General features: G+C 51.8%; 2 protein-coding genes across 13 annotated transcripts in view; one reads left to right on the top strand and one right to left on the bottom strand.

The window, feature by feature from the left end:
• On the top strand, positions 1-21,217 carry BACE1 (beta-secretase 1). The gene is made up of 9 exons (XM_002708373.6): positions 1-901; positions 12,462-12,550; positions 13,831-14,047; positions 15,502-15,639; positions 16,213-16,347; positions 17,670-17,771; positions 18,127-18,276; positions 18,544-18,715; positions 19,235-21,217. Exons 1-9 carry the CDS (start codon positions 641-643, stop codon positions 19,474-19,476), a joined length of 1,506 nt encoding a protein of 501 aa, XP_002708419.1. The 5' UTR covers positions 1-640; the 3' UTR covers positions 19,477-21,217.
• Positions 15,975-24,697, bottom strand: part of RNF214 (ring finger protein 214) — a 47,318-nt gene continuing 38,595 nt past the window's right edge. For 10 of the 12 annotated variants that reach the window (XM_051848915.3, XM_051848941.3, XM_051848947.3 and 7 more), the window contains one exon: positions 15,975-23,824. In XM_051848915.3, coding sequence (XP_051704875.1) covers positions 23,759-23,824 — 66 coding nt within the window. In that variant the 3' untranslated portion in view covers positions 15,975-23,758. The remainder of the gene's footprint in view (positions 23,825-24,697) is intronic. The other 2 variants (XR_016220536.1, XR_016220539.1) reach the window with 1 other exon arrangement.

Raw genomic sequence — 24,697 nt, 5'->3', positions numbered from 1 at the left:
GGGAGGTGTGCCGGCGGCCCCACGCTGGCCGCACGGCCCTCCCCGCCCCGCCACGACTGGGCACATCTTTCCCGCCAGGGCCCTGCAGGGTGGACTCCGCCTCGGCAGAGGGCATCGCAGACCCCTCTGCAGCCCCGGAAGCTGGGCTGCCTGCCATGGGAAGACTACACTTCCCAGCGATCCCAGGGAACAGCGAAAACCCTCTGGCTTTGACAGCCGCCGCCACAAGTCTTTCCGCCTCCCCAGCCTGCCTGGGAGCTGGGAGCTGGATTAAGGTGGCCTGAGCAGCCGACGCAGCCGCAGGAGCCCGGAGCCCCTGCCCCTTGCCACGCCGCCCACCCCGCCTGAAGGAGCAGGAGCGCAGCGGCCACCAAGCTGCCATGCCCACCCCTCCCAGCACCCGGAGAGGCCCGAGCCCGCTGCCGGGGCTGGCCGCCGCCATCCAGATGTAGCCTGGCTCTGGATCCCCTTCTCTGGTGCTCTGCGGATTTCTCCTGCCCGATCTCGGTGCCCGGACCCGAGGACTGGTTGAGGGGCCTACAGGCTCTGGAGTCCTGATGCCTCCAAGCCCCCTCTCCTGAGAAGCCACCAACACCACCCAGGCTTGGGGACAAGCAACAGGGACGGACGTGGGCCCACCATGGCCCCAGCCCTGCCCTGGCTCTTGCTGTGGATGGGCTCGGGCATGCTGCCTGCCCAAGGCACCCAGCACGGCATCCGGCTGCCCCTGCGCAGCGGCCTGGGGGGCGCCCCGCTGGGGCTGCGGCTGCCCCGGGAGACTGAGGAGGACCCAGAGGAACCGGGCCGCAGGGGTAACTTTGTGGAGATGGTGGACAACCTGAGGGGCAAGTCGGGCCAGGGCTACTATGTGGAGATGACTGTGGGCAGCCCCCCGCAGACGGTAAGGAGACCGGGGAGGGGAGGCAGGATGGGAAGACAGCAGCCTGTCCCCCTTTGTAAATGGGATCCTGTCGCCGGAAGTCGCCCCCAAAGCTCCCCTTTCCTGCCCTCCTTCCCCTGTCTGGCTCCCCAGCCGCCCTTCGGTGCTCTCCCCTAACCCCTGGGCAGGGATCTGGGGAGCCTGACCCACGTGGCGGGAGGGTCCAGGTCGCAGGGGTGCTGTGGCAGGTGTCAGCCCCTCCTGGCGCTGTCCCAGCCTGAGTTTCCCTAATTCCACCTCTCGGGATGTTTGCCACCCAGCCCTCTGCCCTCCTCTGGGGTTCAGTGTTCCTTGAGCACCAAGCAGTCTGGGCACCATTTGGATCAGCCCCTTCCTCCCACTGTCTGAGCGGCCACAGGGGCAGCACAGTGAGGTCCCCCAACCATGCAACCCAGTGGCCCCCAGACAGCCTCTTGCCTTGCCTTGGTCCCTCTCCCCACCTCTTACTGCTCCTCCCCTCCCCCTTGTTTTCTGCACTTCAGCCCTTCCCCCACCCAACACCTCCCAGCACCGCTGGAGGGCAAGTGAACTGAGCCGGGGAAAGGACAAAGTGTAGGAAGGGAGCCAGAGCCCCCTTCTAGGAGTGGGACTCCCTCCCGGGGGAGGGGCATGGCAGCAGCAGGGAGCTCACTGCCTGCTCTCCTGTCCTTCCTGGCCGTCTCCAAGGTACCTCCAAGGTGGCTGGTGGAGGGTGGCCGTGGGCATGTGGGCTGGAGCTGCTGTCTGTGTGGGGTGCTTGGCTGCCCTCTGCGTGCATCTGCCTGCTCTATGGGTGAACATGGGCAAAGGCGGCTGTGTGGCTCTGTCCATGCTGCTGTGTGTCACCTTGAATCTGATCCTGCACATCTCTGTGAGTCACCCGGGATCTGTGTCCCTGTCCCAGAAGCCTGTCCACGGGTCGGTCTGGAAAGGTGGGGGTGCATTTGGAGAAGAGAGCCACTCTTCCCCAAACTCAGATGACTGGATTTTGGGGAACCATAACCCTCACCTCCCAATCACCTGACAGAAACCCACCTTCCCAGGGCCGTGTCACTCAGGCTGACCTCCTGGGGTCTCCCCCATTCTCCCGTCCTCTCTCCTGTGCACCACAGCTTCTCCAGGAGTGGCCTCAGGTGCGTGTGTGGAGCTCAGCACCAAGCCTGAATCAGGCCCTGAGCAGCCTGAGCAGAGGGCTGGGCAGGTATGGTCAGGGAGTGGGGACCAGCAGAGGCCTGAGGGCTGCTCTTGCTTGTGCCACTCAGGTGCCTCACAAACTGCACAGACCTGTGGCAGGGCCCCGGGGCAAGGCTGTGCCACCAACTAGGGCTGCAGGGTCTGGTGGACCAGGAACACCCACAGTGTTCCCTTTGTCCAGCTTGTGGCCCTGGGGCAAATTACAAAGGGGGAGGGGGAGGACTACTGCCTTGTCTCCCACAGGAATGAAATGAGATCTTTCAAGGGAACTGTGAGAGTTAAGAGTTGTGAAAGCACCCACTTAACTCATCTCCTACAAATCTGAAGTCACTGTCTCCTTATCTTGCCCGGCCCTTGCTCTCCTGGGCCGTGCAATGAGGCCTATAAACTGGGTGTCCTGGGCCCCCCATGGTTTGCAGGGTAGACTGCACTTCCTGATCCCTGAGGTGACTTGGGAGAGGAATTACTCCCACATGTGTCAGCTCCTTTCTAGAAGGTTCGCACAGCCCAGGGAGTTCCTCTGTGGAGTGCCCAGTGGCCCCGGCCCCAGCCCCTGCCAGTGTCCACTCTGCGGTGACTTGGATTCTGGCCCCAGCAGTCTGTGAGAAGGGCACCCTTTCTCCCTGCCTGGTGGCTGAGTACCCAGTGAGAACATGGTGGCAGAGGGCTCGGAGCAAGTAAAAGTAGAGTTTAGGGAGCGCTTTCTATGCTTGGTAGCTAATCCACAAAGAGACAGAAGACACATTTCCTGTCCATTCAGACCTAGTGCAAGTCATCCACAGGGTGATAGCCAGTGATAGCCCCAGACCTGTGTGGAGGAAGCCTGTTCAAAGTGTAATTTCTCCGCTCCTAACCTAACCTGGAGAGGCCACAGTGAGTGTGAGAATGAGTTGTTTGTGCCGGGGCTTCTGCGAGTCTGTCCGGGAGAAGAAAGCCAGTGCACTCAGCAGTACAGGTCTGTGCTGACACCGGAGAAGTTTGGGTAAAGAAGAGCCAAATTGCCAAGGGCCTTAAATGTTAAGCTTTGTCAAGGTTTGGACTTTGGTCTGTAGCTAAGAGGGGAAACTGAGTCCCTTTGTAGTACAGGGTCGTGACATAAAGACAGTGATCTTCCAGGAAGAGACATCTGAATTTTAGAAAGAATGAGACTGAGAGCTGTTTGCAGCAGGAGGCTCTGGCACAATGGTCCAGTTGTGAGGCCCAATGACAAGAATGGCAGGAGGCTGAGATGAGATGGAAGGAGGCGGCCAGGCAGAGGAGGGCCTGGCACCCTGGTGTGAAGGCTGGAACAGAAGCATCCAAGGCGGCCTTGAGATTCTGATCTGCGGTGGATCGGAGGACAAGACTGTTGCTGGGAAGAGGAAAGTTGGGCTGGCGCTGCGGCTCACTAGGCTAATCCTCCACCTTGCGGCGCCGGCACACCGGGTTCTAGTCCCGGTCGGGGCACTGGATTCTGTCCCAGTTGCCCCTCTTCCAGGCCAGCTCTCTGCTGTGGCCAGGGAATGCAGTGGAGGATGGCCCAAGTCCTTGGGCCCTGCACCCCATGGGAGACCAGGATAAGTACCTGGCTCCTGGCTTCGGATCAGTGCGGTGCGCCGGCCATTGGAGGGTGAACCAACAGCAAAGGAAGACCTTTCTGTCTCTCTCTCACTGTCCACTCTGCCTGTCAAAAAAAAAAAAAAGAGGAAAGTTGGGGGGGGGCTAATGGGACTGCATACAGATATATACTTGTATGTATTATTGCAGCATAAAGTTTCTTCTTATGCATCCTACAGGCATTGTTTTGTTCTTTACAGAATTTCTGCCATATCAGGTCTTTATTACTCACAATTTTGAGCAGAAGAAACAAGGTCAAAAGGTTACACAGTTGGCCAGGAGGCAGGCCAGCAAGCTGAGACCTTGCCTCGCCCTGGGTCTTCCCACTATGCTGTTGTCTTGGGGAAGAAGAAGGAAGACTTTCAGGAGCGTCTCTTCCATTCCCCGTAGTGTTCCCTTGCTGCCCCTTACTATATCTCGTATTGGATCATAACTGTTTTTGTGTTGGCTGCCGACATAACATTCCCAGTGTAAGGATAATGCCTTCTTAATTAATTAATTTAGAAGTGTCTTGTTTCTCTTTGTAATCTACTGTGTGACAATGTGAGGCTGAAGATACGCCCCTGAAGCATGTTGAGTGAGTGAGTGAAAAAGTGGCCAGACATCTAAATAGAACTGGTGATGGCCCAGTGTAAATGCGGACCTGGAGCTCTGGTAGAAAGTCTTCGTTTCTTTCTTTCCACTTAAATGAGAGGATGCCATCTCATTATGATGGTGTGAGCACCACTGAGCAAGCACAGGGGAGTAATTTGTTCAGAGGGAAATGTGGTGAAGTTAAGTCAGTTTAGGAAACACTATGTTGAGCACTTGTGTGCAGGAGAGGACACACAATGGCATGGTCGAAGCCCTTGGAGAGCTTACAGTTTGGTGTGAGACCAGAGCTATAAACTCCTAAATATCATACAAGGCCAAATGCATGTAGTTCAACAGAAGAACAGGGTCTTGGAAGCACACAGAGAAAGGCAGAGGATGACGGAAGGTTTGCTAGACAAGTAGTTAACGTGGCCTTGAAAGACTCGCACTACAAACGGGAGCAGAAGCTGGAAGTCATGGTGAGGCCGCCGTGGGGCCGAGTGGAGTCTGGGTTCTATGCTCGATGGGCAGCGAGATGATGTGGTTCAGCGTGCAGGAGGACTTGGACAGACTAGCACATGAGACGAGGATCTGCCAGGGTACAAGGGCCTGAAGCCGGGTGGTGGCCATGAGGGTGGGAAACGGAAAACATCCTCTGAGCACGGGCATTCACATCTGGTCCAACCATCTGTCCTCTGCGCCCAGCGAGACTCGGGGGCTGAGAGAGGAGGAGGTGGAGAAGTAGCTTCCTTTTCCTTAACCTCTCTGACTTTGGTTTGTGTCAGGAATTAGAACAAAAGGAGCGAGCTTTGAAAGCACAGTGTAGCAGACTGAATGCCACTTTTGTTTTTCGGCTTTAGTGATGCAGGATAGGTATTAGCATAGCCATTTGGGAAGCTAAGAAACGGAGGCTCAGAGATATGAAGTGGTTTTCCCACAGCTACTCAGCGAGGAAGAGCACAGCTGGGGTCCAAATCCAGGTCCTTAGAGTCTCAGTCCAGATCCGGGACATCCCCGCATGCTCCCATCCCATCCCATCCCGGACGTGTTGGCTGACTTGGGGCTGCTGGTGCACCATCCCGCAGGCATATCCAGCAGCCAGCTGACGAGGGGATCTGCGAACCAGCAGAGGAGTTGAGACTGCACAGGTGGACTTAGGAGTCACCTGCAGAGAAGCAACTGCAGAAGCCGAGTTAGCATGCAGACTTTTCAGAGAACGGAGAGAGAAAGAGCAAAGACTTGGGGAAAGGATATTGGGTGTAAACAAAGGAGCCAGAGAAAATGACCAGAGAAGTCATAAGCTCCAAGGGTTCAGGGACTCAGAACCAAAAACAGCCCAGTGTTTCTCTCTGTCTCTCTCTGTCTCTCTCTGTCTCTATCTCTCCCTCTCTTTCCCCCAGAATGGTCTCCAACTGTGCTTTTCGGGGTGCTATAAAGGGACCTCAAGGGAAGGGAGAGGGTTAGGAGGAGGACAGGCGGGCAAGACTCCAGAGCTCCCCTATCACCAAGGCACCCCTCCTCACCTGCCGAAATATCCCAACCCCAGCCCTGCAGAGTAACTCTCTATTTTACTTTTTTTTTTTTTTTTAAGAATTTATTTATTTATTTGAGAAGTAGAGTTACAAAGAGATGGAGAAACAGAGAGAAAGGTCTTCCATCAGCTGGTTCACTCCCCATATAGCCAGAGCTGGGCCTATCCAAAGCCAAGAGCTTCTTCTGGGTCTCCCACATGGGTAGAGGGGCCCAAGCACTTGAGCCATCTTCCACTGCTTGCCCAGGCTGTGGCAGAGAGCTGGATCGGAGGTGGAACAGCCAGGACATGAACCGGCGCTCATATGAGATGCTGGCACTGCAGGCGGAGGCTTAGCCTACTATGCCTCAGTGCCAATCCCATCTGCTTTTATTACTATACATTGGACTTCAGGGCTATATTTTATTTTTCATAAAGAGCTTTTGTACTTAAAAGGGGGGGGGGTAAAAACCGCTGAACTTAAAAAAAAAAAAAGCTACCCTCCAAATTAGACAAAGAAGGCAAGACTGTCCAACTCCCACACTGCACACCCCATCCCTGCCATCACAGCTGGGTTTCCTGGGCTGGGCTTCAGCCTGCCCATGAGCCTTTGCAAAAAGTCCTCAGGCTGTCATGCACGTTTGTGCCTCCATAAAGGACAGTGTAGCTGGGAGTGGGGCGCGTTGAGAAAGACAGTTGCCCTCTCACAGTAGAAGGTCTGGAGCCTGTTTTGGGCATCTCCAATAAAGAGCTAAAAGGACAATTCTGGCTGGAAGTCCAGGAAGAGAAACCTCTCCCAGGGAAGCCTCCATCCCTGAGAACTAACTTGTCTCGGCTGGGAGCCATCTCTCCTGGGCACCTGGGCAGTGCACAGTTCTGGGAAGGAGCCAGGCTGCTTTCCTGGTTCTAGAGCTGCCCTGGGATTCTGGGGCTGGAGAGTGCTCACGGGGTATGGCTGCTGGGGCAGGCTGGCTCCTAAGAGGAGCATGATGAGTCGGCGGTCCCGGGGAGGCCACAGTCAGCTCCTAGGGGGAAGCTGTAACTCCTAGGTCCTTTCTCTTCCAGACTCTGAAAATGTGAGCGCCAAGCCAGCCCGTCCTCTTTCACCAGACCTCTGAGCTAGCTGCTGTCACCTGGGCCTCTCTGCTGTCCAGCATAATCCCACTGTAGCAGGCTGGATGTCTTCTTGCTTAGCTTCTCAGGGCCATGAACACCACACTTCCTCCTTCCCAGTGCCGGGGGAGATTTTGCTAAGTAGCACAAGCAGCGAGCCCACCAATGGCTGGATGACCTGAGCACAGCCGACGTACCATGGGGGGAAAGTGGGTTTAGAGCAGAGATCAGACCAGGAGAAGCCACCGTCACCGTCACCTGGGATGGGACAAGGTTAGGTGCCAGGGGGATTTGCTGTCTCACAGTGAAAAGCAGGTAGCTTATAGCTGCTGGTAGAGCAGAGGGTGCTGCTGAGATGAGAGCCAGCACGGGGCGGGGGGGGGGGGGGGTGCAAAACCTCTCCCTCAAATGGGACAGCTCTGCCCTTTCTCCTGTTGTACGCTGGGATCCCACACAAGACGGGAAATTTGTTCTGCTGCTTAAAGAAAGCTTGACAATGGAGTTGGCTCCATGCTGTAGGAACACGCATGCCCGCTTTCCACTTTCCCAACTATTTGAAGGGGAGGCAACAGTAAATGTTAGCTGAGCTGGCTTCGAGGCTGGGGAGCACAGCAGCAGCATGTCCTCGGGGGAAGAGTGCACTAGACAGGGCTGCTTCGGGGTGACCCAGCCAGCTTAGGATGCCTTTAGGAAAAACAGCTGGGGGTGTGGTGAGTGGCGCCAGGGAGCCTGCTGTTCCCAGGTACCAACTGCCAGCTCTAGCCAATTTGTTTCAGGTGGAGGAACCTGGCCAGGACCCAGTCACTGGACTCAGTCCGAGGTAGGAGCTGTGTGCTTTCTTGGCTGTCAGCCACTCCCGGTTGCTGACTTCAGGCTGCCCGTGTCCTTCCTTGCCCCTTCTCTGGGCTCCAGGCAGGTTCAGCCTGGGAATCTCCTCTTAGGAGAGCAGAGGAAGCTGACTCACAGAGGCTGTGGGGCCGAGGAGCCCTGGGGTCACCATCGTGGTGCTAAGAACCCATGGACACTGGTTCAGCCAGTGTGTGTGGGTATGGCGAGCACCTGTTGTCATGGACACTGTGCTCAGCAGCTGTGCACAGGGCCAGCCTGAAAAATCACCCCCTCAAGGACCCTGGGGCTGAGAAGTAATAGCTGACGTCTATAGGATTGGAGAGAGCGAATGCAGGAACTGATGCAATTACTGTCAGTTAAAAAAAAAAAAAACAGTAATTGTTACCAAGCACCTACTCAAGGCTAGATAATAATTAGGTAATAAGGACACAAAGGTGCTTCCTAGCCTGTGGTGCTCATGCTCCATGGACAAACAGACATTAAGGAAATGATTAGAAGTGTGGTGGGTAGGAGACAAAGAAGCACAGGTGCAATTAAGGGCCTATGAAAGGAGGAACCTAATCTTGGCTGGGGCATTAGGGCTAGAGTTGGAGAGGAAGGATGTTCCAGCTGTGACCAGCAAGTGACACAGAAGGCACACGGTGACTGTTTCAGGCATAGGTACACGGAGGAGGCCAGCGCGCTACTGGGAAACTTCTGCATGAAAGTATAGGCATAGAGAGCTTTTCCCTCATTAACTCTGAGGCCCACACAGGAGAAGTAGAAAGAACTGGAGTTAATGCCCCTGCCCCAAAGGCTTGCAAAAGTGCTAAGACCCTGGGGGCAGGCTAGAGATCATTTAGAATTGGAGACAGCACCCGTCTTTCCCAGCCAATGGACAGATGGCTTATAAATGTTCTTTTCATCCAGAAAAACCTGACTATCCCTGACTATTGGTGAGAGCTGAGGTTAAGACAGGTAGGATTTGGGGAACAAACTGCTCTCCCTAAACCTGCCACCCAGACCTGTTGCTGAGCATGGAGTGACCCAGGTTTCCCTGAGGGGCTTGTTAGCCCGTGCAAAGCTACCTTACCTCAGAGGGCCCCAAGGGTACATGTGTTTGTTAAGTGATTGGAGATGACCTATCCCTGACCCAGGCTGTAGCCCCATGGGCATCTTACCCCTGGGTCTACCTGCCTCAAGGAAGTCAGATGGCTCCAGGATCTCGGGCGGCCAGAACATACGCCTCTTGCATCAAGCTGGGAGGCCAGGGGCCTAAGCCTGAGCCTGACCCAAACACCTGCCGTTTGGGATTCACTGAGGCATCCTCCCTCACCTCTACCCAAGGAACAGAGTAGATTCGCTCCTTCACCTTCTGTCTTTTAACCATCCATTCGTTCAAGAAATACTTATTGCCAGGCCCCATGATACCCACTGGAGGGCATACTGGAGTTTTGAAAAATTGGATATTAGGGGAGGCGAGGGTCAGGGTGAAGTCAGGGTGGCAAGTTCTACAGAAGCATTTGAATAGGAAGAGAATATGGCCTGTGCTTTCCCCTAGGAGGCCCCTGTGGGCTCGGCCTGAAGGTTGAGCAGGGGATGAGCAGACAAAGCATCAGGTGAGCAGAAGGTGGTCCAGGCAGAGTGAGCAACTGCTGGCCCAGCCTTGGAAGGGCCCATGGCTGATGCACAGAGGGCTTAGGGGACTCGAAGACAAATGTAGGCTGCATATGTGGGCCGAATTGGACCTTGACCATCCACACAGGAGGTGTGGAGGTAATACGGCCAAATTTCTGATTTGGAAAAGATCGCTCCAGACCCAGTGTGGAAAACAGCTGGGAGAGGCCCACTGTGGGTGGTGGGCGTGCCAGTGGAGCAGCTACTGTGACATTCCAGATGGTGATAGCTCCGGCCAGGGGAGGTGAGGAAGATGGCAACAAATGAATGCATTCAAGAGCTTTGAAGGAGGTTAGCTGGGCAGGACATGGTGATGCACTGGGGGAGAGGTGAAGGAAAGGAAGATGTAGGGATGTCCGTGAGGTTGCTGACTTGTAGAACAGATGGATGGTGACGCCATCCACTGAGGAGGGAGCAGGACCGAGAAGACCAGCTCTGGACCTCCTGGGTCTGCAGGTTCTGTGCAGCAGTTCAGTACACGCATCTGGAGCTCAAAGCAGGACAGAAGGGGTAGCACGAGTAGCTTGAGGGTCATGGGAAGCTAGGCAAGATGCCTGGGGAGAGAGGGCAGCGTGGAAGAAGAGGCCAAAGCCCACGCCTTGAGAAGCAAGCCTGCAAAGGAGATGGGGACAACAGACCTGAGAGGTCAGGTCGGATGAGGGCTGATCTGAAAACTCTACTGGGTGACATGAAATCCTGGGTAGCTGTAGTAAGGGCTGTTTGATAGTGGAAGGATAGAGGCAAAACCCAGTTTCAGAATGGGTTGAGGCATGAGTGGGAGGTGACGAAATGAAGACAGCTTGGCTGGGAACCTGGGTTGTGACGGGAGGGGTAGGGAGGGGAGCTGGAGGCGGGTGTGAGATTAAGGAAGCTTCTTGGTGTGTGTGTGTGTGTGCGTGTGTTTTCATGAAGAGATTCAAGCATCTGCAAATGCCTGTAGGAAGAATCAGATTTAGTGGTGTGGGGGGCTGGGGGCATGATGGTTGGCTCCATCAGAGGGAAAAGGGATCATTAATAGGGCTGGGGCCTGAGCCAGGAGGAGGGACAGCCTGGGGATGGGGTTAGCTGCAGGCAGGCCATCGGAACGATTGGTTGTGGGGGATGAAGAGCATCCCATCCCATGGCCCCATTCTGTGAAGTGAGGGGTGCACTGTCCTCCCTTTGCCTTCTGCCTCTTCTTTCCCTCTTACAGCTGTCCCCTTACAGGAACGGCAGCTGAGTGGCGGTAGCTTTAGAAGGCCTCCTCCAAGCGAGAAGGAAGGACTGGCCCAGCAGTCACTTTTCTCAGACAGGGCCACGCTGCTGAAGGCCAGCACACAGACATTTGCTTGGAGGGAATCCCAACTGTTTATTCTGGCTTTCTTTAGCTTTAGCAGTAGGGGCCTAACCTCCTAAAATGGGGACAGACCGGGTGTGCGTCTTTCCTGGCCTTGGCCCCCTTTGGGAAGGAGAGATCTTCCTCAGCAGGAATGAGGCTGGCAATGGAAGGGCAGCAGGAGTACTGGGGGTCTCGTGGCTGGGGAGGCAGCAGTCTGCAGAGCCCCACCAGCCCTGCAGGAGAGGGGACAGGTGCAGAGGCTCCAGATAAAAGCTGCCTCCCAGTGCTGGCTGGGACACACAGATCAGATGGGCCCGCTCTTGCACAGCCTATAGGGGCCATCTGGGGAGGGGCCCTCTTTCTTCAGGGTCCGAAAGCAGGCAGCTGAGTTCTGTGAGGTGGGGAGAGGGGGCAGGAGGGGTGGGTGAAGAGCCTGTTTAATCATTAATCTGGCTGATTGAAATCTGAACTGCTGGGCCTCTGGCTCCATTGATTTTCTCTGAAAGCACAGCATCTGGGGCTGGTGGCTGCCCAGAGGCCGGGGAGAGAGAAAGGTAGGGGCAGAGGGGGCAGGGAGGGAAACGAGAACTAGGCCAGAAGTGGGGGGCTGGGAAGGAGGAGGGGGTCTGCGGGCTGGGGAGACAGTGAAGTCAGGACAGGGGAGCCGGGAATTTTAAGCACCCTTGGGGCAGGCGCAGTCAGCATAGCCACAGAGGACCAGGGAGAGCAGGAAGGAGCAGGGAGGGGGCAGCAGAGAGAAGGCAGGTGAAGCCCAGCAGCACAGTGACCTGCTCAAGGTGACAAGGTCAGAGCCTGCAGCGAACAGGCCAGCTGACTTCTGTGCACTGAGAAGACAGGATGTGGAGAGGGAGGCCTCCGAGGTGGGTGATGGACAGGAGAGGAGGCACAATCCAGACAGCCGCTTCCCTGAGGTCGGTGGCCTGCCTTCTTTCTGCCTGTGCGGACACAGCAGACACTCGAAGCAGGGACTGGTCTGCCCGGACAGGCCAGGCCATCATCGGAGGAGGGAGGGTGGAGACAGGAGGAGGGAGGCAGAAAAGAGGCTGGAGAAGCAGCCTCCCAGCAGGACACCGAGGAGACACCTGTTCGTATTCACTGAGCCAAAACCAGAGCCATGACAAGACAGGTTTTCACCAGGACATCACAGGGCTCCTGGCTCCCCACTATTTGCAACAGAGGGACTCACGGGTCCCTGTAACTCTGAGACAGAAGGGGAGCCTGCCTGTGGAGTCACGTTCCGTTCCGGTGGGTAGGGTCGGAAACACACACGTGGGCACCAATGTGCCACTGTGGTACCCACGGCTCCCTTTGCCACTGCCAGCTCCTGGAATAGTTCTGCTCTGTGCAGGAGAGGCACGCGCCAGGCTGCTTCCTGGGAAGACCAGGAAAAAAAGGGAAGTGGCAAGAGCTCTGAAGACACAGGCGGTCAGGTCCACGGAGGGAACAGACAGTATACACACACTTGTGTGTCTGATGACACAGGAAACGTGCTGCTACAGACAAAAGCAGAGGCAAAGTCTGAGCCATGTGGAAGGCGCCACTGGACCCTAGGCTCAGTCTGTGCTGGTGGAGCAAGTGGGTGCCAGCCTGGCCAGTCCTGCATCATGGAAGCTTCCCCCTGGACACTGTAATGGGGAAAGGCACCCTAACTAAGGGCGCTGAGTCTGGAGTCTCCTGTCTGTAATGGCTTTTCTCCCCCCTTTCTCTGACAGCTCAACATCCTGGTGGACACAGGCAGCAGCAACTTTGCAGTAGGGGCTGCCCCGCACCCTTTCCTGCATCGCTACTACCAGAGGCAGCTGTGAGTCCCGGGGGAGGGTCAGGGGAGGGCTGCAGGGACAAAGACAAGATCCCCAGTTCCTTTCTTCCTGCTGGACAGGGGAAGGGAAAGGAAGCCACTGAGAGCAGAGTGAAGGGTGACGAGGGGGCGCTTCAGCAACTATAGCATGGGAGAGTGCAGCTGAGGGACAGCAGCCCATAGCTCCCAGAGCCATCTCAGGGGGCCCTCAGGTCTTGACCACACCAGCTAAGGCTAGGCTGAACGAGGCCCAGTGATGGCTCCCTTTGTGGTGTTCTCACGAGGGGTTGCTCCACTCTAATACAGCTCAAGGACTTGAAGCAAAGAGCTTCCCTAAACCCACTGGGACATTATCAGGGCCTGGGAGCTCAAAGATCTCTGCGTGCCTTGCAGGTGCCACCAGCTTACTGGTGGGAGGGCCGAAGTGGGGTTTTTGTGGGAAGAGAGGCATTGGGGGATGATCTGGACGTCCCCAGGGCATAGAAGCAGGAAGAGGAAGTGGTGACAGCAAAGCTAACGCCTGACTCATCTGTGTGAAGATCTGTGTGCATGAGGAGAGGCTCACCTCCCACCCTTGGATTCCTAAGCAGGGCAGCACCCACCTTCCCTATCTTCCCCTTGAACGTCTCTATCTAAAAGAGTCAGGGAGACGGGTTAGAGCAGGATCCATGGAGGCACTTCACGCCAACCCCATCCCTGCTGCCCACCACCCAGCAGCCCACAGTGAGGGTGTCACACGTTGGCTAGCATGTTTCACACAAGCGGTATGTGACACTTGCCTGCTCTGCTGAGACACTTGTGCAAATCCCATCTTCAGAGCTGCCTGTGGAGGTTCGGCACCCACCCTGCCTGGCACTCCACCACTCAGATGGTACCACTGGAGCCCAAGGCAGCAGGAGAGTCCATGTCAATGGCTCCTTTTCTCTGGGAGCCTGATGGAGCTGGGGGGAGGGGAAGGGAGGGGCGGGGAGGACGAGATGCCCACTAGCTATCCTTGCAGCAGCAGTGGGCACAATACACAAAGGCTAGGCTTGTTCTCCGTAGGGCCTGAGCTCAAGATCTAGAAATATGAGCTATGGAGACAGGACAGCAAGCCCCAGCAATAGCTCCCCTCTTCTATTTGTCACTCTCCAGTCCGTTCTGGGTGATGGGTCTAGGGACGTTCTGTAGAGCAGCCTGAGAGCAGACGGTAGGATGCCCCAGAGATAAAGTAGGAGTGTTGATAAATTCATATACCAGTTGTTGGGGTTATGCACCCACAGATCTCTGCCTCCTTCCCACAGGTCCAGCACATACCGGGACCTCCGAAAGGGCGTGTATGTGCCCTACACCCAGGGCAAGTGGGAGGGAGAACTGGGCACTGACCTGGTAAGCATCCCTCATGGCCCCAACGTCACCGTGCGTGCCAACATCGCTGCCATCACGGAATCAGACAAGTTCTTCATCAATGGCTCCAACTGGGAGGGTATCCTGGGGCTGGCCTACGCTGAGATTGCCAGGGTGAGAGAACAAGGCCTGGGCCTACACTGTCTGCACAGTGTTCACTGCATGCTGCAGAGGGAGGGAGTTGACTAAAGGAGGGAAACAGATCAGTTTAAAGGATTATTTGATGGAGGAAATGGTAGCAGTCTGAATTTCAGCCTGACAGAGGACAGAACTGTAGCGAGAGGAGTTGTGATATGCAGAGAATTAGGCTGTGGGTTTTATTTACCATATGATTTTTACTAAGAGCAGACCCTTGGGGTGGGCATTATAGTATAGAGTTGAGCCACCAGTTGGGACACTGATATCCCATATTGGAGTGCGTGGGATCCTCTACTTCTTCGTCTTTTTTTTTTTTTTTTTAAGATTTATTTATTTATTTGAAAGTCTGCGTTACACAGAGAGAGGAGAGGCAGAGAGAGAGGTCTTCCATCCGCTGGTTCACTCCTCAATTGGCTGCAGCAGCCGGAGCTGTGCCGATCTGAAGCCAGGAGTCAGGAGCTTCCTCTGGGTCTCCCACGTGGGTGTAGGGGCTCAAGAACCTGGACCATCTTCTACTGCTTTCCCAGACCATAGCAGAGAGCTGGATTGGAAGTGGAGTGGCTGGGACTCAAACTGGCATCCATATGAGATGCCAGCACTGCAGGCGGTGGCTTTACCCACTACACCAGAGTGCTGGTCCCTCCTCTACTTCTGATCTAGCTTCCTATTAATGTACCTGGGAAAGCAGCAGATGAAGGCCCACGTACTTGGGTCCCTGCTACCCATGTGGGAGACCTTGATTGAGGTCTAGGCTCCTAGCTTCAGTATGGTTCAGCTCTAGCTGTTGTAGGCATTTTGGGAAGTAAACCAGAAGGCAGATGATATCTTTCTCTTTCAAATAATTATTTTTTAAAAATTAATCTTATAAAAGAGAGGACCCCATAAATCTGAAACAGGCTAGGCATACGGGGATCAAAGATGCTATGGTATAGCACTGTGGGTCCTTCAGTGTTTTCCTGATTGCATTGCAAGTATCTCTTTTTTTTTTTTTTTTTTTTTTTGAGAGGCAGAGTGGACAGTGAGAGAGAGAGGGCCGGCGCATCGTGCTGATCCGAAGCCAGGAGCCAGGTGCTTCTCCTGGTCTCCCATGGGGTGCAGGGCCCAAGCACTTGGGCCATCCTCCACTGCACTCCCTGGCCACAGCAGAGAGCTGGCCTGGAAGAGGGGCAACTGGGACAGAATCCGGTGCCCCGACCGGGACTAGAACCCGGTGTCCAGCACCGTAAGCCGGAGGATTCGCCTAGTGAGCCACGGCACTGGCCCGAGTATCTCTTGCTAACCCTCTCTCTGCCAATTCTCAGCACCTCAAGAGTCTTTCCCAGATAACATCCCCCAAGTTCTTGCTTTTGCCTTCCAGTGTAGGCAGGAAGCTGGCCTTTGTCCGGGGAGGGCCTCCAAGTGAGAATTTACTCTGTCTCTTTCTGCCGCAGCCTGACGACTCCCTGGAGCCCTTCTTCGACTCCCTGGTAAAGCAGACCCATGTTCCCAACCTCTTCTCCTTGCAGCTCTGTGGCGCTGGCTTCCCCCTCAACCAGTCTGAGGTGCTGGCCTCAGTTGGAGGAAGCATGGTGAGTAGGTCCTCAGACAGGGGAAGTCCTGGCACTGGCAGACACAAATGTGCCGTCTGCCCCTCTCCCTCAAAGCCACATCACTGTGGTGGTTCCATGACTTAGAACAGAATAATTTTTTACTCTCCACCCACCTTTCTTTCTCCATTCTTTTCTTCCTTGCATTATTCCAAATTTGAGGTACCAATGGTAAACTTGGAAAGGATTGGAAATGTTTAAATAAGACATATCAAAATCAGAGTTTTCAGTCTGATGGTCAGAAGACAAATATAAGGAACTTAAGGAAGTCAATGGTGAATGACGCAGAGAAAACAAAACTTAACAGCAGCAGCAAGTAATCATTCATTCAACATTTATTATGCCAATTTGGATTTAAATAACCTTATACCATGGGGTGCGTAATCTCAAACAACTGAAAATCCTAGAAAGTCTCTTCCTCTGAACACATTTAAAAAACTGCAAGCCAGGTCTGAGCATGACTTGACTAAAGCAGGAAGACCAAAAAGGTGATCCAGTCTCCCAGCAACTTGCTCTCCTCCTGTGCTGGGACCCGGGTACCTCTTTTTCTCCTAGATCATTGGGGGAATCGACCACTCGCTGTACACGGGCAGCCTCTGGTACACTCCCATCCGGCGGGAATGGTATTACGAGGTAATCATTGTGCGGGTGGAGATCAATGGACAAGATCTGAAAATGGACTGTAAGGAGGTAAGAAAACCAAGGGGGCCAGGGGAGGTGAGGGGAGAGGGGCACAGTGGGAGGGAAGACCCTGGCTGTGAGGCTGGGAGGATGAGGCAGCAGCATAGGACCTGTGAGGAGTCGGGGACTGTGTGGAGCCCAGGACAACTATGTAACAGGACCTGGGGTTTGGGGCAAGGACTGGCAAAGCACTTGCACAGGGGCCACAGGACATATGGTCTAGAAATGAAAAAAGCATGGAACTGGTTCTAACGTCCAGACCCTAGTCACTGCCTTGCCTCAAGACCTTGGTCCAGCTGTTTGCAACACTGTGCTATGATGATATGACATAGAGATGGTGTTGGAGTCAGAAAGACCTGGAGCTGACTATAGCCTGCCACTTAGTAGCTGTGTGCCCTAAGGCACCTTACTATTGTTTCAGTCTCCTCATCTGCAAAGCAGGAGTAAAAAACACTTTCTCAAAGACTGACAAACATCAGACAAAAGGTATAGAGTTAAGTCTATGATTAACCATACCCAACCATTTGCGTCTTCCCTCCTTAGATTCTCATGTATGTTAAATTAAAACAGACATAAAAGTATTACAAAAAGTTAAAAGCATTTTAAAAGTTTTTTTTTAGATTTTTTTTTTTTTTTTGGCCAGGCAGAGTTAGACAGTGAGAGTTATAGACAGTGAGAGAGAGACAGAGAGAAAGGTCTTCCTTCTGTTGGTTCACCCCCAAAATGGCCACGACAGCTGGCACATAGCGCCAATCTGAAGCCAGGAGCCAGGTGCTTCCTCCTGGTCTCCCATGTGGGTGCAGGGCCCAAGCACTTGGGCCATCCTCCACTGCCTTCCTGGGCCACAGCAGAGAGCTGGACTGGAAGAGGAGCAACCGGGACAGAATCCGGTGCCCTGACTGGGACTAGAACCCGGAGTGCTGGTGCCGCAGGCAGAGGATTAGCCCTGTGAGCCACGGCGCCAGCCTAAAAGTATTTTTTAAAAGTATTTTTACTTTCAAGATTTGGAGAGTGTCTGCCCAGCCAAGATATTAAGAATTCACTTCTGAGTGCCTCCTATTTGCTGGTCACAATTCTAAGACCTTGGTATATTCTTTAATCCTTATAATAACCCTTTGAGGTAGGCATTATCTTCATTTCAGAGGTGGGAAAACTGAGGCACGGGGTTAAGTAACTTGCCCAAGGAACCAAGCTTATCAAGTGGCAAAGCCAGGACGCCAAGCCAGGCACAACCCAGGCAGTCAGACCCAGGCCTCTAACCCATGCCTCTGCCTCTGCCCAGAGCCTGGCGGTGGAAACTCATGACTCTCTTAACCTCTCCTCCCTCTTAGTACAACTACGACAAAAGCATCGTGGACAGTGGTACCACCAACCTTCGTTTGCCCAAGAAGGTGTTTGAAGCTGCAGTGAAGTCGATCAAGGCAGCCTCCTCGGTCAGTGGACCAGGGACGGGGTACAAGAGATGACGCAGTGTCAGAGGAAATTAATAGGGTCACACCGCTCAGCAAGCCACGATGTCTGCAGCTAGGTCCTTCCACTCAGAGCTCCTAAAAAGTGTTCTCCCTTGTGGGTCTGTGTCCTCATCACACAATCCCCCCCTGCTACAACTGAATTGACCTCCATTTCCTGCTCTCTTCCTCTATTCTCCTTGGGTCACAGTTCACCTTTCCCTACTTGGCTATAGCCCTGGAAAAGCAAGCATGAGACCCAGTTAGCGTTATCTGGTGACGGGAGAGGTGAGATGGTGAAAGAGACTCACTTCTCATTGTTCTCTACTTGGCAACACAGACGGAGAAGTTTCCGGACGGTTTCTGGCTAGGGGAGCAGCTGGTGTGCTGGCAAGCAGGCACTACCCCTTGGAACATTTTCCCAGTCATCTCACTCTACCTCATGGGTGAGGTCACCAATCAGTCCTTCCGCATCACCATCCTTCCACAGGTATGTTTCCCCTAGCCTGAGGCCATGGGAACCAGGGAGAAGACAAAGCACATGCTGGGAGATAGTGAACACACACAGTTTCCCAGGGCTTAGAAGACAAAACAGATGAGCATTCAGTGATAAAGGGGTCTTCGACAACCCAACTCTTCAGAGTTCAGGGATGACGCGGGGGAGAGCTACCTAGGGGCAGAGATAGTTGGAAGGCAGAGATGGGGTACGGGATGGAGTGAGGAAGACACACTCTCACCCTTTCATCACTCACCCCAGCAATACCTGCGGCCAGTGGAAGATGTGGCCACGTCGCAAGATGACTGCTACAAGTTCGCCATCTCACAGTCATCGACCGGCACTGTCATGGGAGCTGTCATCATGGAGGGCTTCTATGTTGTCTTTGATCGGGCCCGAAAACGAATTGGCTTTGCTGTCAGTGCTTGCCATGGTGAGAGTGCCAGGGATGGGGATGGGGTCAGTCTACCCGTGTTCTCCCTATAAACCTGGGCCTGTTTACTTTAGGAGATATTAACATATTGTGCAAGTGCTAGTGTCAGTGTCTGCCATGGTGGCCCTTGCCTGGATTGGTAACCTCTGTTGGAAACCCTGAGCAAACAGCTGCCAGGGCACCTTGGGAAGCCCTACTGGCTGCCGTATGGAGAGGCTGAATGCTCTTCAAGAGAGCTGGCAGGGTTTGCAGTATTTACAGCAGCAAGTAAGTCTACCAGCTGCATAGATCTGGCTTTTTGGTCAGCTCAGAACTATAGGGAAGGGGTGTTGCTCCCAGTGCCCTGGGGAGGGAAAAAGGCCTCCACCTAGCACAGGTTTCCAAACTGCCTGTAACTATCTCCAAGAAAGAGTCAACAGGGGCTGATGCTGGGATCTAGTGGTAAGGAAGGTTTTTTGTTGTAAAACCCAAACTGCTCTATGACAATGAGCTGCCCATTCACATCTGTCCTCTCCCCAGTGCACGACGAGTTCAGGACAGCAGCAGTAGAAGGCCCTTTTGTCACCCCGGACATGGAAGACTGTGGCTACAACATTCCACAGACAGATGAGTCAACTCTTATGACCATAGCCTATGTCATGGCTGCCATCTGCGCCCTCTTCATGCTGCCACTCTGCCTCATGGTGTGTCAGTGGCGCTGCCTCCGCTGCCTGCGCCATCAGCACGACGACTTTGCTGACGACATCTCCCTGCTGAAGTGATGAGCAGTATGGGCGGAAGAGAGATTCCCCTGGACCACATCTGGGTGGTTCACTTTGGTCACAAGTAGGAGACACAGATGGCATCTGTGACCAGAGCACCTCAGGACCCTCATCTGCCCACCAAATGCCTCTGCCGTGACAGAAAAGAAGGAAAGCTGGCAAGGTGGGTTACAGGATTGCACCTGTGGGAGACAGGAAAGGGAAGAAAGAAGCATCCTGGTGGCGGGAATACTCTTGGTCACCCCACAGTTGAGTTGGAAAATTCTGCTGCTTGAAACTTCAGCCCTGAACCTTTGCCCACCACCTTTAGATTTTCCAACCCACAGTATTCTCCTTTGGCAGTTCCGGAAGTACTGGTATCACACCCAGGTCACACCAGTGTGTCCCTACGGTACCCTGGCAGAGAAAGAGCCACGTTGATTTTCCTGCTGGCAAAGTCAGCAGGACAGGATGCAAAGTTTGCGATTTGCTTTAGAGATAGGGACTCTATAAACAAGCCTAACATTGATGCAAAAACTGTCTCTTGAATTAAACAAAAAAATTATTAGATTGAAGATGTGTACACTTGAGGGTGATCTGAAAGAAGAGGAGAGGGAGTGCAGACATGGAACAGCTTGGATCAAAGCTAGAAAAGACAGAAACACAACCACATGTCAGTCCCAGTTTTAGACCTCATCTCCAAGACAGAATCCCATCTCGTAAGGTGGGTGTCGCTTTCCAGTGTTTTCTTTTCTGTGGTTGCAGTCTGACTAAATGCAAGAAAGGAAAAGGGCTTATCTGGCCAAAGAGCTCTTTTTGGCTCTCTTAAGAGAAAAGTGCCCACTAAGAAATTCTGCTTAACAAATGAATTTCTACCTTATTAATCTCACTTGTCTTTGCCTGAACGCTTCATTTCACAGACGACAGGTAGTGCTGAAAAATCCCAATCCCCTAGGTCTCAGGTGCCCTACCGGAGAGAAGTTGGAATACAGCAGGGCTGGGCTCTGTCTTCCTGGTCACAAGTTCACTCCTTCCCCCAAAGCCCTATTCCTTGGGAGCTTTGCAGCTAAGGTGCTAAAAGGCAGAGATAGGAGACCTCTCCTACCTAACCCTTGAAAGTAAAATCCTGGAGATTCACCCAACAGGTATAGAGTTGATGCCCTATACCTCTGCCTGAATTTCTCCCTGTTCAGCTGTAAGTATAAGGTCTTTACAGAATACAGAGTGGTTTTGTTACTTTCTTGCCCTCTCTAATGGTCCCTCCATTTATTTGGCTATGGCTTCATATACTGGCTAGTATTATCCAAGAATGTCAGCAATGCAGGGTGTTCTGGCTCTAACATCCTTGCCATCAGCATCAAGGCTGCATGGAGAAAGGATGGCAGCCCCTGGGCATCCCCATTTCCTTCACCAAAAGGGTTCCTTGATGGAGGCCATCCTTTCCCTCTATGTTCTCTCTGCTCCCCACTCCTAGTAATATGGGGGTACCCAGGCTGGTTCTTGGGCTAGGTAGTGGGGACCAAGTTCCTTTCCTCCCCATCAGTTCCAACAGACTATGACACCAATGTTCGTGGGAAGAACCGAATTTTGCTGGTATACCCACTGCATCCTATTCCTATTTGGTCATCACACTGCTTCCAGGTATGGGACCTACAAAGTGTGGAATCATCAGATGAGGGAGAGGGAAATACAAGGAGGGCCTCTGGGGTTCCTGGCCTCAGCCACAAGCCATAAACCAATAAAACAAGAATACTGAGTCACAGTTTCTTATCTGGGTTCTCTTCATTCCCACTGCACGTGGTGCTGCCTGACCGACTGGAAACACTCTGTCACTACAAAGACTGACAGCAGCCTGCAGACTGTCCATTTCTAGCTCAGACTTTACTGTGTAAATAAACTTCCAGAATTGCTACTGTGAAAAGAAAATACCACATTCTGCTTTATAATATCTAACCTTGTTGGGGAAAACTGGCTTTTTCCCAGCTCTTTTCAAGGCATAAAACTCAACCCCTTCGTTCCTTAAGTCCTACTTACTATTTTTTTTAAAAGAAAACTTGCACTTATTTTCTTCTTTACCCTGAAACTGAATTCTAAGTGTAACCGCAACAAAAAAAAAATCTTAATAGCATCTTGCTCATAAAAAATATGTAGAACATATTTTTATTTTCTAATTCTTCTGTGAAATGACTGTCCCATCTCTGCCCATTGGGTTTGGGGCCCTTCCTTTTGATATTCATGCTTTTACCACTGCAGGCTAGTGAACACAGCCAAGAGGGGAGACCAGGGGTGGCCAAAACTTAAGTGCTGCTTTTTGATTGATCCTGAACAAGAAAAAGAGCTACAAGAAGGCTCAAGCTCCCACACACAGCTCTCCAAAACACTTAGCCTCCTGCTAGAGTTGATTTTCCAGGGGTTTTTACTGGGAAGCAGTTAAGCCCCCTATTTATCCCCACCTTTTCACTCTACTCCTTTGACTTCAAAGATTTTTGGAAAAGAAGCAATATTCTTTACAACCACTTCCATTTTCTAAATTTTCAAAGGATATTAGAATATACTGCAGGAGTTCCACCACTACAAAGTTGAGAGGACAGAAAATCTTACAAGATAAACAATGAGTCCCCTAAATGAAAAGAGCAAAGGAACTGGTCTTCTATTTTGCCCATTCCTGTTCATGACAGCTACCAACCTGGGAACAGTAATATTTCATTAACCAAAGAAAGTGGGTCACCTGACCTCTAAAGAATGGAATACTCAGGCCATTGCAATCATCTGACAAGATGCTAAACATGAGCAAGTAAGACAAGAGAAGAATTCACCCAGGAGCTAAAAGGCAAGGATGGAAGACAAAGCAGGAAAACAGCAACAACAATAGGAGATAATTTAGTTAGATCTGAAATGCAGTCATTCCTTCCCTGGTATGTACTATTAGTAGTGGTAAGCATTTCCAGGTCCCCAAATGGAAAAAACTCAGTTGCTGGTAATGTAATGATATCCTTCCCCTGAAGCCAATTGTTTGCTTGGTTTTTGTCTTTATTAGCATTTAGTTTTTACTTATTTAATTCCAAAAGAGAAGGGAGCTAAAGCAATTTCCTGTAGAAGTGGAGATAGAAGGATAGAAGAAGATTCAAAGCTCTGATAAAGTCCTAACTTTCCCAGTTAGAAAACCTAAACACAGAGTGCTCAATCAGCAGAGGTGGAAAAATGTTCTAGTCCCAGGTAACTATCCCCAGAACAAATGAGCCACAAACTTGAAATTCAACCTCCCTTCTTCCTATCACTTTGGTCTCCATCCCCTATAGCTTTCTTGCTTCAAAAATTAAACCCTAGCATCCCAATGTCATTCCACAAGGAATTTCGCACAGACATCTCACGCTAGTGCCTGTCTGGAGCTTACCCAAGGTCACCAAACCACTTGGTTATGAGCTAATTGCCTTACCCTTTGGGAGAGAGGGAGGTTAGGAGACCACAGGTGAATGTGAACAGATGGGGACTTCACAAAGTTGGCAGGTCAGAGCTTGATTAGATGCCCAGCCAGTGGCAGCAAGAGATGGCTAGGCCCAGGAAAAGCACGTAAGTTGTCTTAATTTCTATCCAGAAGGTCGGGTGGACAAAAACATGTTGCTGGAGGCATGGGGGAAATGGGACCTGTTGTGTTGTTATTCTTGGACTGTGAATTTTGCTGATGTCAAACAGAATATTCTGTAAACCTAAGGTCTACATACAAATAATGAGTTAACACAGTAAAATATTCAATGAAAAGTCAAACTATTAGGGTTACATTTTTGCCCTCAATGAGTGCATCATTTTAACTATTGGGAGTAGAGTGGCTGGAACATTGAGGGTTCCAGGAGCTTTTGATAAGCAAGGCATCTGGTTGGACAGCAGGTGAGCACCAGGCTTCAAATCTGCATATATAAGCCTTAAGAAAATAGACTAGAGGCTGACACAAACCAAAGCAGGATGGCCTTAGAGCAACAGCAGCTTCCCAGATGGTTTTTATATTGTATTTGAAAACAGCCCTAGGTAGGGATATCAGAATTTCAAGGCCAAACTAAACATCTTCCCTACAATTTGCATCCTCGGAAAGAATTGCAAGATGAGGGGGAAGACTGTTTCTGCATAATATACATACTTCCATTTACGAACATTGGAATACAGACTTTCTATACACACATTACCTACATAATAAAAATGTACATGGCATGAGTATATGTCACTGTATAAATATAGAGTTTTAGAAATCTTGAACCCGCGCTTCCTGTTCACATCAATTTCTCCTCTTCTTTCTCCCCAGTCAGTTCCATCATTTCAGAGTTGGACAAAAGGGACAAGTGTCATTTGTGTTGGTCTGGGCCCAAAATTTGATACACTGGAAAGAAAGAAAGACACACCTCAGGTTTATCAGGGAAAACAAAGGGAAGGAAGGAAAGTGCGGTTAAGGTTCAACAAGGTCCAAATCAGAAAAGTTCTTACTGTGGGGGGCTGGGAGGGCTAGTTCAATGGCTGTTACCCCGAAAAGAATCCTCAAAGTATGTGAACTTGTCCTTTTTACAAGGAACATTAACAATAAGCTAAGAAGAGTGTTCATGCAGTTGCTCTCTCATGTAACTAACATCACTTCTCCCCACTTATCCAGTTAGCCTGAGAGGTGCTTCCATCTCCTAATGCCTGTCACCCTCAAATATTATTCAGGACTTTTTCTTGCCATCAATTCAGATGTAAATCCATGTCTACCTCTTGGAAAAACAAACTCAACAAAACAAAATAGTTAAGAAGGAATCATCAGTGCTGCTAAGAGATGTAACTCTCCCTGGCAACACAATCCAAGAAAAAGAATGACTTGTCAGTCTGTGAAGATAATCTCAGAGAGGCAGGCCTTCAGCTATTCTGTTAAGGGAGTTACCAACATATTCAGGTTCCCTATTCCATTCCTTTCACGTAAGCAAAGTCTCTTGGCAACACTATCTTTAAAAAAAAAATGATTAGATATGTAGGTTTACCTTTTATTGTCAATTTTTCAACAAAGAGACTATTGGTGCTCTAGTATAATTGCTTATCCAGTGTCCGGAAGGGTATGGGGTAAAAAGAAGCTGGGAGATCCCAGCTGCAGTATTCTGAATTCTGCTGATGTTTAAGCCATAATTTGTAGAAAAATCTGATGATCAGACATCATGATGAGCATGAACACAGTAAAATGTTCAAGAAAAATTCTGCTATTGGAAGAGACACAGTAGAAAATGAG

Source organism: Oryctolagus cuniculus, chromosome 1 (genome assembly GCF_051225735.1).
Source record: "Oryctolagus cuniculus isolate XC-2025 breed Fujian yellow rabbit chromosome 1, ASM5122573v1, whole genome shotgun sequence".
Lineage (NCBI taxonomy): Eukaryota > Metazoa > Chordata > Mammalia > Lagomorpha > Leporidae > Oryctolagus > Oryctolagus cuniculus.
This window is presented reverse-complemented; position numbering and strand designations above follow the sequence as displayed.

What these genes read in the sequence shown, in the direction of transcription:
- BACE1 (XM_002708373.6), top strand. Translation starts at nt 641, where the DNA reads ATGGCCCCAGCCCTGCCCTGGCTCTTGCTGTGGATGGGCTCGGGCATG. An exon ending in TGGGCAGCCCCCCGCAGACG is followed by an intron (nt 902 to 12,461) that starts GTAAGGAGACCG and finishes TTTCTCTGACAG; the next exon opens with CTCAACATCCTGGTGGACAC. An exon ending in GCATCACCATCCTTCCACAG is followed by an intron (nt 18,277 to 18,543) that starts GTATGTTTCCCC and finishes CACTCACCCCAG; the next exon opens with CAATACCTGCGGCCAGTGGA.